We start from the raw sequence: 13,965 nt of genomic DNA, 5'->3' as shown, positions 1-13,965 counted from the left end.
ATCTCTCCTCTGCTCCCACCTCCCCAGTTTGTTCCCACTTGCTCATCTTCAGATGTCTCAATGCACAGATCTCTCAGACATGTTTGTGTATTTAGTGGGGAATCCTTTGTTGAACTACAGTTATTCGAACTGTTGAAACTTCAAGGGGAGAGACCCAGGGGATCTCTCACTCTGCCACACCTCTGCTTTCACATGGCAATCTTGATTAGAAGTTTCCAGTTGTGGTCATACTCAGAACGGCTTGGTGAACACTGAGAATATAGTGATCCATAGGCTTTACTACAGAGCACATGAGTTAGAACCTAGGGTAGGTGTGGTCTCAGTTTGAGGTTAAAGGGTCCACATATATGAAATCAGGGCAGTTATTTTGGTTGTAGAGACATTTGTCCCATATGATTGGTACAAGCACAGTGTAAGAAGTAGAAAAGTGCCCTGGCTGGCGCAGCTCAGTGGATTGAGCACCAGCTGGGAACCAAAGTGTCACAGGTTCGATTCCCAGTCAGGGTACATGCCTGGGTTGCAGGCCATGACCCCCAGCAACCGCACATTGATGTTTCTCTCTCTCTCTCTCTCCCCCCCTTTCCTTCCCTCTTTAAAAATAAATAAATAAAATCTTTTAAAAAAATTTAAAAAATTTTAAAAAGAAGTAGAAAAGCCAAGAGGTCTCACCCAGTGTTAATGGCACAGAAACTTCATGTCTTTAATATGATGTTTTCTCTGTTCTCCTCTTTTGAGTCAAATTGGCCTCATCCAGCAGTATGACACCCACCTCCCTCACCCTTGCACATCCACTCCCTTAATCTTTAAACCCCCAGGACACTGAGGTTCTGGTCACCATCAAATAATCTTCAGAACAAAGCCTCAAGTCTATTGACCACAGAGACAGAGTTTCAGTCAAACTAGAGATAACATCTAGGACTCAGGTGAGTTTCAGCTGAGAGTACAAATACCCCTCCAAACATATCCTTGAAAAACCAGACAGAGCAACTGTATGGCAGACTGACCTCAGGGTCAATTAAGAGACCACAGTCTAGCTTCCCCATAGTTAACCATCTCCCCTTATATAACACACCCCCTAGAAGCCATCTGGGTCCAGGTTGTTGAGCGTGAGCTCACCTATGACTCCTGGCATGGCACCATTTCAGTCATTAATAAACCTTTACTGTCTTGGCTGCAACCTCCTCTGTGCATTTAATTGGGCTTTGATGCTCAAAGGTCAGTGAGGCACTCTTAGTTTGGTGACACCAGCAGCAAGTCTGTTTAAAGGAGAAATGTAGAGAGGATGAATAGAAGCTGATACATTTCTATTTAATATAACTTAACCTAGTTTGAATGCATGAGCTTTGTGGTTACTCATAGGATGAAAGGGGGAGACTCTCACTAACTACACTTCTTTTTTATATATATATATTTTTTAAGATTTTATTTATTTATTTTTAGAGAAGGAAGGGAGGGAGATAGAGAAAGAGAGATACATCAATGTGCAGTTGCTGGGGACTGTGGCCTGCAACCCAGGCATGTGCCCTGACTGGGAATCGAACTTATGACACTTTGATTCGCAGCCCGCGCTCAATCCACTGAGCTATGCCAGCCAGGTCTTTCTTTTTTATATTTAATAAAGTTTTATTTTTCAAAATGTATAGCCTGTGGGACCTGTTGATCCTATATGTTCACGAACAGCGGGGTCATCCCTACCTTTGCTGTTCTAGTATCAGTTACTGAGCTCTGTACTTTGAAACTACTTTAGTAAGTCCTTTACTAAGGAGCTCCTGAAGGGCTGCCCTGGCCAAGGAACCATGTCATATGTTGCTTTGCCAAACAAGACTAGGTTATTGAGCTGTCCTGAACATTGCCTGTGAACCACTTCTTCTCTTGGACCTTTCCCCCAGATTTGTTCACTTGGGTTTTCTTTATCTTGGCCAACTTTCCAGCATTTCTCTTCTTGCTGTCCTTGGGTGGCATAGCAAAATGAAGACCAGCAGCTACAACTGTTGCCTCAATTAGGTGTTGGGAAAGAAACTCACTGACTAAAATTCTTTTCTTTGTAAATTGACACTCAACAACACTTTTTCATTGCTTTGTATTGAAAGAGGAAGGGAGAGAGAGAAAAAACACATCAAGGTGAGAGAGGAGCACTTTGTTGCCTTTTGTGTGTGCCCAGACCGGCGATCGTATGTGCAGTCTAGCTTTGTGTCCTAACTAGGATTCAAACCTACAACTCTCCAGCTACAGAATTTGCTCCAAACAACTGAGCCATGACAGTCAGGGCCTGATTACAATTCTCACTGAATCAAGAACATGATGGGCTTAGGTCTAGCAGAAACCACAGAATAAGAAAAGGGATCAGTTTGGAATGTGTTAAGGTTAGGATTTCATGGCAGATGCAGTTGTAGGAAGTAGCATAACACCTTGAGTGACCCTTCAAAAACCAATCAGCTCATGTAGCTACTCCGCTTATCATTTGCAATATCACTCTCCAGTCCTCTCTCAAGGAAAGTCCTTTCAAAACTCACATGACAAAGCCCACCACAATGATTGACTCTCTGGACCTTCTCTTCTCCTCTACCTCCTTTCCCCACTGAATTCCACCCACATTCACCTACTTGCTGTCACTTCAGTGCTGTAGGAACACTTCCTTCTTGCCTTAGCATATCCAATGGATGTTCAGGAATACTCTCCTATTGTGCATAGCCATGTAGTTCACTGTCTTGCCTTAAATTTGCCCAGGGGTCATTTTCATAGTGATCTTTTCAAACCATCTTGTAATAGCATCTAACACTCGTCCTTCCACTGCCATTCTCCCCCTCTGCTTTAATTTCCTCACTTCACTCTCAAGAATCATGAAAGATATAATATTTTGACCTGATGCATAAGCTAGTTAATGAGCTTGCCATGATTTCACAGATCTGGTGGAATAAGATAGGTTATCTCTTACAACAAGAGGTTTAGCCAAGTAACAGCACTTTTTTTCCAGTATTGTTGAGATATAATTGAAAAATAACATTATGTGAGCTTAAAGTTCACATGATGACTTGATGTACATATATTGTGAAAATAATTCCCACAATAGGGTTAGTAGTGCTGGTTCCTTGAGCCCCCATTTCCACCCGGTAAACATGCAGTACTTTGAGTTATAGGAGAAAATCTGAGTCTAGGTGCTCCAGATAGAGATGGCCTCCAGGTTCTTGGCAGTCACAAACAACTGAGCTGACCACACAGATAGTGTGAAGCAAAGCAAGCAGGAATTTTATTCCAGAAAGTACACTTCCAAAGACATAGGAGCAGGCCATGTGTGGCCAGGAATTATTCTTTTCTATTGAACAGTTTCAGGCTTTATAGAGTTTTTAATTAAGCTTCTACACGTGCAATTTCGCACAATCTTCCTTGATTGCCCACCTGGGGAGGAAACTGCAATGCTAATTACTATCCAGTGTCAGAAGGCACTTCTCAGAAATCAAGATGCTGACTCATGACAGTTGCAGTGCCTCAGGATTCTTTATTCTATCTATCTCTTGCCTCCTGGGGAACCTGGATCCATGAGAGTAAGCACTACACATCCTACACTTTGCCTGGAGGCAGAGTGTACATTACTGAACAGTAAACGTGCCTTCCTCCCTCTGGAGGGAGGCATTGTCTTTCTATTCCAAGGCTGTATAAACATCTGAAAAATAGTGTCTGCTTATCAGGTGTACAGAAATGTTAGAGACTGCAAACAAGCACTCCCTTTGTCTAATAGCTAAACACTCCTTATTTCCTTCATAGTCTTCTTCTAGTACTAGACCGTAAACTCTAGACATTTATTATTTGAATTCAATTCTTGTCTATTTTACTTATAGATAAAGCAACGTCTGGCACATAAATGGCATCCAATGAAGATTTGCTGAATGAGTAAATGAATGAATGGGAAAATGTACATAAAGTATTCACAGTGCCAAAACTTGGGCAGATGATTATTTCAATAATGGATAAGATGTACTGCCTTACAACAGTGAAATATCATACTGGAATTTTAAAGTAACACTTCATTGCTTGGAAAAATAGTTATCTTAAGTATATAACCTGTAAGTTGAAGATTATTTTATTTTTGTAAATAAGCACACTCACCATTTGTACAGGAAAATCTTGAAGGAAATTACAACCAAAGTTCCAGGATTTTTAAATAGGCTAAGAACAGGACATCTTTATTCTCTTTCCTTTCTCTTTTATTGTCCAAATTTCCCCTAATTTGTATGTATTATTTTAATTATCAGGAAAAACAAATACCCTTATTTATAATTTTTAATTATTTCCTAAAATTTAAAAATAGTTTTAAAGAAGACAGGCAAATAGCCTGAAATGACAGAACTGCTTTTAATCACCTCCTCCAAGTGCAGAAATCTTCTCCAAAACCCTAGAAGCAAGAGATTCTGCTACAAATCATGGTAGATAATAGATGGTCAATATTCTTCAGAAAATGGATAACGAGGGTGATCAACAGTACTGAAAGAGAAGGAGGAATATTAATTTACTAACTCAGTCCCAAGCTTTGAAAAGCAGAGTTTGTCTGTGCACACAGTCAGAATGGGCTAAAAATTCTCAATTTCTAACCATGCCCTTCCTTCTACATCAACATAAAGACATGTAGCTCCTGGCCCATACACTGGGTTCCCACATTCATATGCAGTAGGAAAGCCAAGGGAAAGCTAGTTTGCTTTAGATTACAGTTTGCTGTTGTATGGGAGAACTAGGAAATGTGGTACTTATTTTGTCCCACATGTCATTTTTGTCCCTGGACTCATGATAATGTTCACATGAGGATTCTGTTGTTCTTTTTCACAAATTCATTTAACAGGTCAGGGTCTCTCTGTTAAAGAACTCCCTTCTTTCTTGAGGAGACAATATGTATGCCTACATTACCATGCCTGCCAAATGTAATTACAGCTTTCCTACAATTTTTTTATTTATTTACTTAAAATTTATTTATCAATCCTTTAGAGACAGAGAAAGGGTGGGAGATGAGAGGGAGAGAAACATCGATGACTGAGACAAACATCAATCAGGTATCTCTCGCATGTCCCCAGCTGTAAACTGAGCCTGCAACCAGGCTATATGCCCAACCTGTGAGTCGAACTGATGACCCTTGGCTTTGTGGGACAACGCCCATCCAACTGATCCACACCAGTCAAAGTGCTTTCATACAATTTATAAGAACATTTCTTATGCAGTAATCAGTATGGCTGTTATTCTCCTTTTTTCCCAGGCTCTCATCTGCTTTTTAAAATTTGTCTCTTTCAGTTTAATTGCATTAAAGAGTGCATTTTAAGAAATTTTGTGTGCCAGGAGCTGGACTTTTCAAAGGGCCTGGAACAGGTGCAAGTATCGCCACTGTCCTGATGAAGATCACAGACTTACACTTAAAAGCCTTGGGTGCAGAAATGTTACTTCCCACAACCATTTCATTTGTAATGTCTCTTCTCAGAAATACAACTCAGCTTTAAACAGAGTTAAACAGGAGGAGAGTTTTGAGATCTTTCTTTTGAAACTAAATCTTAACTCTACAGCTAAAGTTTTAATACCTTATCTGTAACTCCTTCACAAAATCCTCTCAATTTAGTGAGTCTTCCTTCCCCTCAATCTCGAGACCCCCTGCAGGAACTGAACAACAGGCATGCTATGCTTGTGAATAGTCAAAGTCCTGGAGGAAGAGGCTTCAGGGGCTACTCTCCTAATGACAGAGGTGACCCTGGGCACATCTTGACTTGAGAAACAAAAGAAATCACAGGATCTTATGCTAGTGTATGCCACGGTGGACACATGAGGGACAGGGGTCAAATAACTTTATGATCCTTTTGTAATTCAGTTTAGTGACATTACATGACTAAGGAAATGGGGTTTGTGATAAGGATAAAATGCCAATAAAATGATAAATTTGGAAGAAATGGACAGTGCCTTGGGGAAAGAATGCCCAGTTGTGAAGAAATGCTACAGACTCTGAGGAAGAGGTAGAAGCAGCTCTCTCCATTGTGAGGTTCCCACATATATGTACACTTGCCTTCATGGGCCCCCTCCTCCATGAAGAAACTGTTCATGTTACATTTCACAATCCTGTTAGGACAAAAATGAATAGGGTCCAGGGTCAGTCATTATTACATGGTCATTATGAGTATAACCATGTTTTTTCCTGATTTCAAAAAGAATTAAAGGTGAAACAATTACATAGGGTCTTGTAAACAACAGTATGAACAGAGCCCCTTTCAAATGGAGCCAGAGCTGCCTAGCAGAGGAACTAATTGACATGCATGTCTTATCACTCAAACTTTTTTAACGTTAAAAAGGGCAAGACATGCTTTGGATGGGCCCTATGCAACATTGTGTCCCAGGGAACTGCTAGCAAGGATAACAAGAAGCAATCGGAAGTACTGGACTGAGGGATACCAGGCTGAAAATTAAAAGCATTGGTTAGAATGGACATCTGTGCATGTAATGGTTGTTCCCCTTCCCTTTCTCATAAATACCCATTGCCTTTATCTTCCACTCAGAACATTGTTTGGGCTTCTGCCTGAACTAATGATTCCCAAATAGCATTTCTTTTTCATTCAATAACTGTTGCCTCTTGCTTTGAATGGCTTTTCATTTTTAGATTAGCACCCCTAAAGGTATAGTGAGCCACAGGGATTGTGACTTCTATGTCGAATGGGTAGATCAGAGCTGAGTGGACATGAACCAGGGACATCAATTAGGGCACAGAGTCATGAATTCACCATGATGCAAACTTTGACCATTTTACTTATGGTCTGGTCCAGGCCCCACTCATATTTCTGTTGGGTCAGAGACTGAGCCTGGAGTAAACCTAGCTCTGAGATCTCTGGGAAGATCTTGTTTTCTTGCTACACCAGAAATCAAGCCGTCTTTCAGATATAAGGAAGCTGAGTTCTTCTGCTAATGTACCTGCTATAGGAAACCTTCTGGAAAACACAATCTACAAGTCACTTACAATAGTAATTTTATAAATCGGAAATTTCTGTTGAGGCCATCAATTGCTTTCATGTCTTCTGGAGTCAGTTCAAAGTCAAAAATCTGAAAAAAGGAAACAATCACATTACTTTCCCCCAAAGCAACTGGCTTACAATGGGCAATCTGAGGACTTTCTGGCTGGACAGAGGCAAGGAGAGAACTAGGGGAGGTGTCCCCTGTCACCACTTCCTATCTCCTGGCCTGAGAACGCTCCTCCTGGGCTCTTCACCTCTCCATTCCCATTCCCTCTCCTCCTCTGTTCCACTTTACAGAAAACGGTGTTTACAAAATACCTACTGTTTGGACCAAACTTCAGTCTGTTCCCCATTACAACTACCACACACACACTCCTTACGTGTGACCTAGACTCAAACTAAAGCAAGCTTTGGAGAGAACAAACTGCCTCTTTGAGGAGCTGTTGACCTCAAGAAAAGCATGTGCTAATCAACTATTCAGTAACACACCTGCTTACCCATGTTTACTCCTTTATCAAAGAACAATCTTTCTGATTGGTCATTGAGACACTTACAGAGCCAACATTCTGAGAGTTCTCCTTTATGAATAAAGTCTCTCTTAAGTCCAGATGTGTTTTTGTTTGATGATACAAACTGACTGTACCCTAGTGGAGAGTGAATTAATAGCAAAGCAGAGAGGTCTTGGATAAGAAGTATGAAAGCAGGAAGCTCATTGTTTTATCCAGAAGACAATTTCATTGAAAACTCAGTGCTTGTATCTATATCTATCTATCTATCTATTATCTATCTAGTAACCTTTTATTCATCTTAAAAATATACTGGGACTGATTTGGTTGTCATGGGGATATGGAGGGTGCAAGAAAATTACAATATAGTTGTGAGTATGTGAAACACAGTTTATTGTTGCATTATTATTAATTAACTGTTGTATTATTTTCTATACCAATGACTGTAAACCTACCTTTGCCTACCCCTGTACATTAGCACGTTGAGTTGACCTTAAAATGAAGGTGGGATTTTCTTCTGATTGGTTTCACAATGAGATTTAAATTTGCTTGTTACACATTTCCATAAATTGAATGAACTAAACATATAGCTTCAAGGTTTGAGGGCAAATACATGACAAATATACTATGCTCTAAACATCATCTTTTGCAAATAGTTAACTTATAATGAAATTGTTAGCTATCATCATAAAATGTCATAGAGTTTACTTAGGCTCCCATGAGATTCACAACAAAACAAGTTGAAGATCACTGACTGACTCAAGGGACCAGAAGTTATATGAGGGAGAGTTTAGGGGAAACATTTATTCATTCATGTTTTAGTTTGTCAGTCTATAAACTTTTATGTAGCTTTCTACCTGCCAGGACTTCTGCTGGGGAAAAGATGCTGAAACATGGCCCAGAGACAGTCCCTGCATTTACGGTCTCACAGTCTAAAGAGCACCACTTTAAAGAGCACCATTCCTCACTCTAGAAAGTCGATGTGCAGCCTATACCTGGAAGTTCTCTTTGATTCTTTTCTCATTGAAGCTCTTGGCCAGGACCACCACCCCTCTCTGCACTTGGTAGCGCAGGGCCACTTGCCCTGGATTTCTACCATGTTTCTTGGCAATGGCATTCAAGATCGGATCCTCCAAGAGAATGGGGCTATCCTTTTCCACCCTGAAAAGAAAACTAGAAAATGAGGATGTGAAGGGTTTAGGGTGAGAAATCTAGAGTGTAGTGTCCCTTTCCGCCAAATTCCTCAGATCATCAAGAGAAGTGTGTTATGCAGTACATCTATTTGTCATTATTGTACTGTTATGATTAATGCATGGCAAGCTATATAAATTTTATCACACAATCTCTTTTAAAAATAGTACTTGGAATGTAGTTTGGAGAAGATGGATGTATGTGTGAAACAAAAATGGAAGAATGTTGATGACTCAGAATTCAATGGTGGTACACGGGAGCTCACTACACTGTTGTGTTTGCTTTTTTTACATTTGAAGATTTCCATAATAAAATGTTAAATCTGAATTTTAAAAAAGTGTTTCATCACCAATACAGCAGCTGACATAGGTTAACTCCGATACTCTCATTACCAGGTAGGGTCTCTTTGGGACCCCAGGGCACTGTAAACACCAAGAATGATGTCCTTGGACTTGCAGAACTCCAGCAGTTTGCTCTGGTTGAGGTACAGGTGACATTCCACCTGTGAATTCCAAGACCAGAAAGTATCAGAATATATGAGCCAATACCATGTCAATTTGAAAAGCCTTTGAAGGATTACCTAATACTACATTAATATATGCGCATTTTCCATATTGGTCATTTTCTTATGTACCTTCTGAACTACATTAAAATTCTATTGACTTTCAGAAGTCAAAAAACAACTTTCTTAATTTTTATTAGTGTTTAAATTTATTAAAGACTGTTATATCCTGGTTGTGACCTCTACATGTCATTCCTTGTGGAAAGAAACCAAGATTCCCCAGAAAAATGACTGACTCGACTACTGGCCAAGAGAGCTACAAACTGAGCCTACACCATCTTGTATTCTAGTAAATGAGATAGGAAGCACACTGAGGGATGTCAGTGGATGCAAGTTCATCTTAAGAGACATCTTCTGATTAATGATGACAATTCAATCATCATTAGGAAAGTAAGTACAGTGGTTGAATTCATGCATTCATAAATACATATATGTGATCAACTCTTCAGATATAACCTCCAATTTGCAAGAAGAACAAAACAGCAAGATATCAAATAGTATCACAGGGATCAATCAGCAAAAGCAATTTTGAGAAAAGTTTTAAAGAAATAGAGGCCTAATTTCTTTCACAGTACGTACAGAGAGAGAGAGAAGAAAACAAAAGGGGAAAGAGGAAGATAAGAAAAGAGCCAGGGTCATATTTTAACATATTTTAACATAATAATTCACAAAATAACTATGAATTATTTTCTACAAATAGAATCCTAAAAGTAAATAACTAAGATGAAGAGTATACATATTTCAGAGTTTTTTGCATAATTTTCATAATATTTTACAAAAGGGATACTCAATTTTACAATATCATAGTGGTTGAAAATTGGCAAAACTGTTATTTTAAAAAATTATATCTCTTAGCTATGATTCATCTACCTCCTAACTTTCCAATATCTGTTTTCTCTGGCTTTTTCCCCTCACCCCTCAGTACTGCACCTGTGAGGTTTCCTATGAACTTTCTGTCATAAAACCCCAAACTTTGTCCATCCCTAGTTGGACTAGCTGCTCCCAGCAGGATCCACCCATGGGGCACAGGGACGTTTTCAAGTGTCTTCTTTGATTCCCTGAAACCACACACTCCTCATTTTCTCCCTCCATGTATACCCACTCCTACTCAGTCCCCTAACCAGTACCTTTTGCCTGATCCTTAAATGTTGACTTTCCTGCCCTCTTTGCGGTCATTCTATGAACTTCCCTAGGAGAAGGAATCAGTTCCTCTCAGTTTAATTGCCACCCATGCAGCAATGACTCCATGATATGTACCTCCAACCTTGACCACCACTTGAGCTCCAGACCAACACTGCCACCCTCCAACTCAGCATCTCCACTTGGATGTTTCCTGGGAACCTCAAACCCACCTGTGCATAATGAAAGTTATGATCTTCCCACTCCACTCAACCTGTTTTTTCTCTGGAATTTCCTATCGCCATAAAGGGATTGATCAGGAATGCAGCTGGCATCAAGCCCAAAACTTTGGGACTCTTAATCAAGAAAGAGGGTATGAAGGGTAGAAGCAAAGAAGTAACCATGGACATGGCCTCACCTGGTTGCAGACAGGCTTGTACTTGAGCCCTGGCTTGTTCAGGATCATCTCCAGCAGTTTGTGATTGAAATTGGACACCCCAATGGACTTGGTTAAACCTGCATCCTTACACTTCTCCAGGGCCTGGGGAGGAAGGGCATGTGTGGCAAACCTGTACTGTAGTTCAGTCCTCTCATTGGACAGGGAACTTTTTGGAAACTAAGAATCTGAACATAAAACAATTTGGCTCAGTCAAACAGTTTTATCATTTGGATATATTACTTCCTAAAGTACTTTATTTCTTGTGTCTTTGGGTTTCTGACACACACATCCAGAGCAATAATTAGACATTAAGATGCTTTTAAACTCCCCTCACCTCCCTATCCCCTCCCATGGTGCCTATTTTCCTGCCTAGTGCATAACAATAGTTCTTTAACAAATGTTGTCATATCAGAGTCAGGGGCACAGAGGACCTCTTAGTTATTCCAATGGTTGACAGTTTTCTGCTTCCTCTGTCCTAGATGGCTGAAAGGAGTGTATGGAATGAATTATAGAAGGGCAGTCTTCACTGTGGTCCTGCTAAGCTCACAGCAGCTTCCCCCCAACCCTGCTGTGTTTATCTGTCCTGGAACAGAGCTCTCGCTCCCCTGGAGTTTGCTTCTGATGATGCCTCTTTGCGGGCTCCCAGACTCTACCTGATCAGTGGGCAAAGAAACCCCCACTAGAACCACAGAAGTTTCATTAGAAATAGACCTCAGCTGTGATTCCATTTCAGTCCCTTGCTTTACAGCCCTAAACTCCAAGTACAGAGGAGTTTGGTGACATGTCTGAGGGCAGAGACAGATGGGGTCAGAGCCTGTTTCTTCTGCGCCCACTCGGGGATGTCCTCCTGTGACAGTGTGTTGGGGGGGCAGTAGCAGAACTTACCTCCCATGTGTCATGCAAGTCCACTGTATCGAAAATAACTTTGTCCCTGGCATCCTTTGGTATAACCTCCTCTCCAGGCTGGAATACACAGAGGAGGAGAAAGATTTTTTAAGAATGGTCTTCCTGGTGCCCGAGTACCTTGGTGAAGCAGCCTTCAATGTGCAGTTTTACTAGTAGTGTGTCTGTGTGTGTGATATGTGTGAGAGAAGGCTTTGGTGGGAAAATCTGAATCCCTTCCCAGACTGAAGCACAGTACCTCTCCCTCAATTACCTCAACCTTCCTGTCACCAAACCACCAAATGAGCTTCACTAAGAATGAGTTCCCTGCACCTGGGATTCATGTTGTTTCCCAAAGACAGGCTGGTTTATTTGGGGGTTTTTTGTTTGTTTCTTTTCCAGTTTTTATTTTATTTTTTAAATATATTTTTTGGATTATGTTATTATATTCATCCCATTTTCCCCGTCTTATTTCCCTCCATGTTGAATACACCCTCCCACCCACATTCCTCCCCTAAGTTCATGTCCATGGCTCATACATGTAAGTTCTTTGACTTCTTCACTTCCCATACTATTCTTAACCTCCCTCTGTCTATGTTCTACCTACCATGTATGCCACTTATTCTCTATACCCTTTCCCGCTTCCCCCCTCCCATTCCCCTCTTGATAGCCCTCCATGTGATCTTCATATTTGTGACTCTGTTCCTCTTCTAGTTGTTTGTCTAGTTGGTTTTTGTTTTTGTTTTTGTTTTATGTGTGATTGTGAATAACTGTGAGTTCGCTGTTGTTTTGCTGTTCATATTTTGATTCTTCTTTTTCTTCGATCAATTCCTTTAACGTTACATATAATAAGGGTTTGGTGATGATGAACTCCTTTCACTTGACCTTATCTGAGAAGCACTTTATCTGCCCTTCCATTCTAAATGATAACTTTGCTGGATAGAGTAATCTTGCATGTAGGTCCTTGCCTTTCATGACTTGGAATACTTCTTTCCAGCCCCTTCTTGCCTATAATATCTCTTTTGGAAAATCAGCTGACAGTCTGATGGGAACTCCTTTGTAGTTCCTGTATCCTGTTCTCTTGCTGCTTCTAAGATTCTCTCCTTATCTTTCATCTTGACTAATGTAATTATGATGTGTCTTAGTGTGTTCCTTCTTGGGTTAAACTTCTTCGGGACTCTCTGAGCTTCCTGGACTTCCTGGAAGTCTCTTTCCTTTGTCAGACTGGGGAAGTTCTCCTTCGTTGTTTATTCAAATATGTTTTTATGTTCTTGCTCTTTCTCTTCTCCTTCTGGCACCCCTATAATTCGGATTTTGGAACATTTAAAGATGTCCTAGATTTTCCTAAGCCTCTCCTCATTTTTTTGAATTCTTGTTTCTTCACTCATTTCTGGACAAATGTTTCTTTCTTCCCTCTGGTCCACACCATTGATCTGAGTCCCAGTTTCCTTCCCGTCACTGTTGGTTTCCTGTACATTTGACTTTATTTCACTTAGAATAGTCTCCATTTTTTCATCTAGTCTTCAGCTGTATTCAACAAATTCTGTGAGCATTCTGATTACCAGTGTTTTCACAGGTTGGCTAGCTCTTCCTCACTTCGTGGTATTTTTTCTGGAGCTTTGGTCTGTTCTTTCATTTGGGACTTTTTTTTTGTCTCGGCAAGCCTGTTATATGGTGAGAGGTGGAACATTAGGTGTTCCCCAGGGCAGGGTAACCCATGTCTTTGTGTTGTAATGCTGTATATGGGGGAGGGGTCAGAGAGGCAACAGTGCCGCTTGCTCTGCTCTCTGCCAGATTTCAGTCACTTCTCCTGCTTCCCACAAGCAAAATGAGCCCTTCTGTTGCTGATTCCTGGGTGGGAGGGTTTGTGTAGTACAGGCTGGTCTGTATGATGGAGTTTCCCTTTACTATTAAGACTGTGCTTTAGTTCAGTTTATGATAACCCAACAAAGAGTGAGAACACCAGATGTGCTCAGTGAATGTGCACTGCAGTGAGAAGCTGGACCAGCAAAGCCCAAAGGAACCCACTTGTGCAACATGAACCACCCCAGGGTTCCTCTGTCTACACTGGGCCCAGGGTCCATATTCAAGGGACCCTCCAACTACCAGGTGTGGATGTCCCATTGTGTCTCTACTATCTTTTGTAACTCAGCTTTCCTGAGGGCCTTCATCACTCAGGGACCACAGACAGGGGCTCATTGCTTAGACACAGAGAGCAGTGACCTCAGCACTTTGAGGTGGAGGCAGTGAGATCATTGCTTTGCCATCCTTCTCAAGGCTCTGGGATGAGGATACAAA

At 40.9% G+C, this 13,965-nt stretch overlaps 1 protein-coding gene across 9 annotated transcripts in view; it reads right to left on the bottom strand.

Annotated features, from left to right (window-relative positions):
- Positions 1–13,965, bottom strand: part of LOC114492418 (aldo-keto reductase family 1 member C15-like) — a 355,773-nt gene that overhangs the window by 264,908 nt on the left and 76,900 nt on the right. The window contains exons 4-9 of one of the 9 annotated variants that reach the window (XM_028506817.2): positions 11,671–11,748; positions 10,765–10,887; positions 9,058–9,167; positions 8,470–8,635; positions 6,974–7,056; positions 4,264–4,479 (exon numbers count right to left, since the gene is read on the bottom strand). The exons of 7 other annotated variants lie outside the window; for them this stretch is intronic. In XM_028506817.2, coding sequence (XP_028362618.1) covers positions 4,437–4,479; positions 6,974–7,056; positions 8,470–8,635; positions 9,058–9,167; positions 10,765–10,887; positions 11,671–11,748 — 603 coding nt within the window. In that variant the 3' untranslated portion in view covers positions 4,264–4,436. Of the gene's footprint in view, positions 1–4,263; positions 4,480–6,973; positions 7,057–8,469; positions 8,636–9,057; positions 9,168–10,764; positions 10,888–11,670; positions 11,749–13,965 lie in introns of those variants that run through there. One more of the 9 variants, XM_036025063.1, reaches the window with a different exon arrangement.

The sequence above is a fragment of the Phyllostomus discolor genome, chromosome 1, assembly GCF_004126475.2.
Source record: "Phyllostomus discolor isolate MPI-MPIP mPhyDis1 chromosome 1, mPhyDis1.pri.v3, whole genome shotgun sequence".
NCBI lineage: Eukaryota > Metazoa > Chordata > Mammalia > Chiroptera > Phyllostomidae > Phyllostomus > Phyllostomus discolor.
Note: the sequence above shows the minus strand (reverse complement) of the source record. Positions and strands in the feature narration are given on the sequence as shown.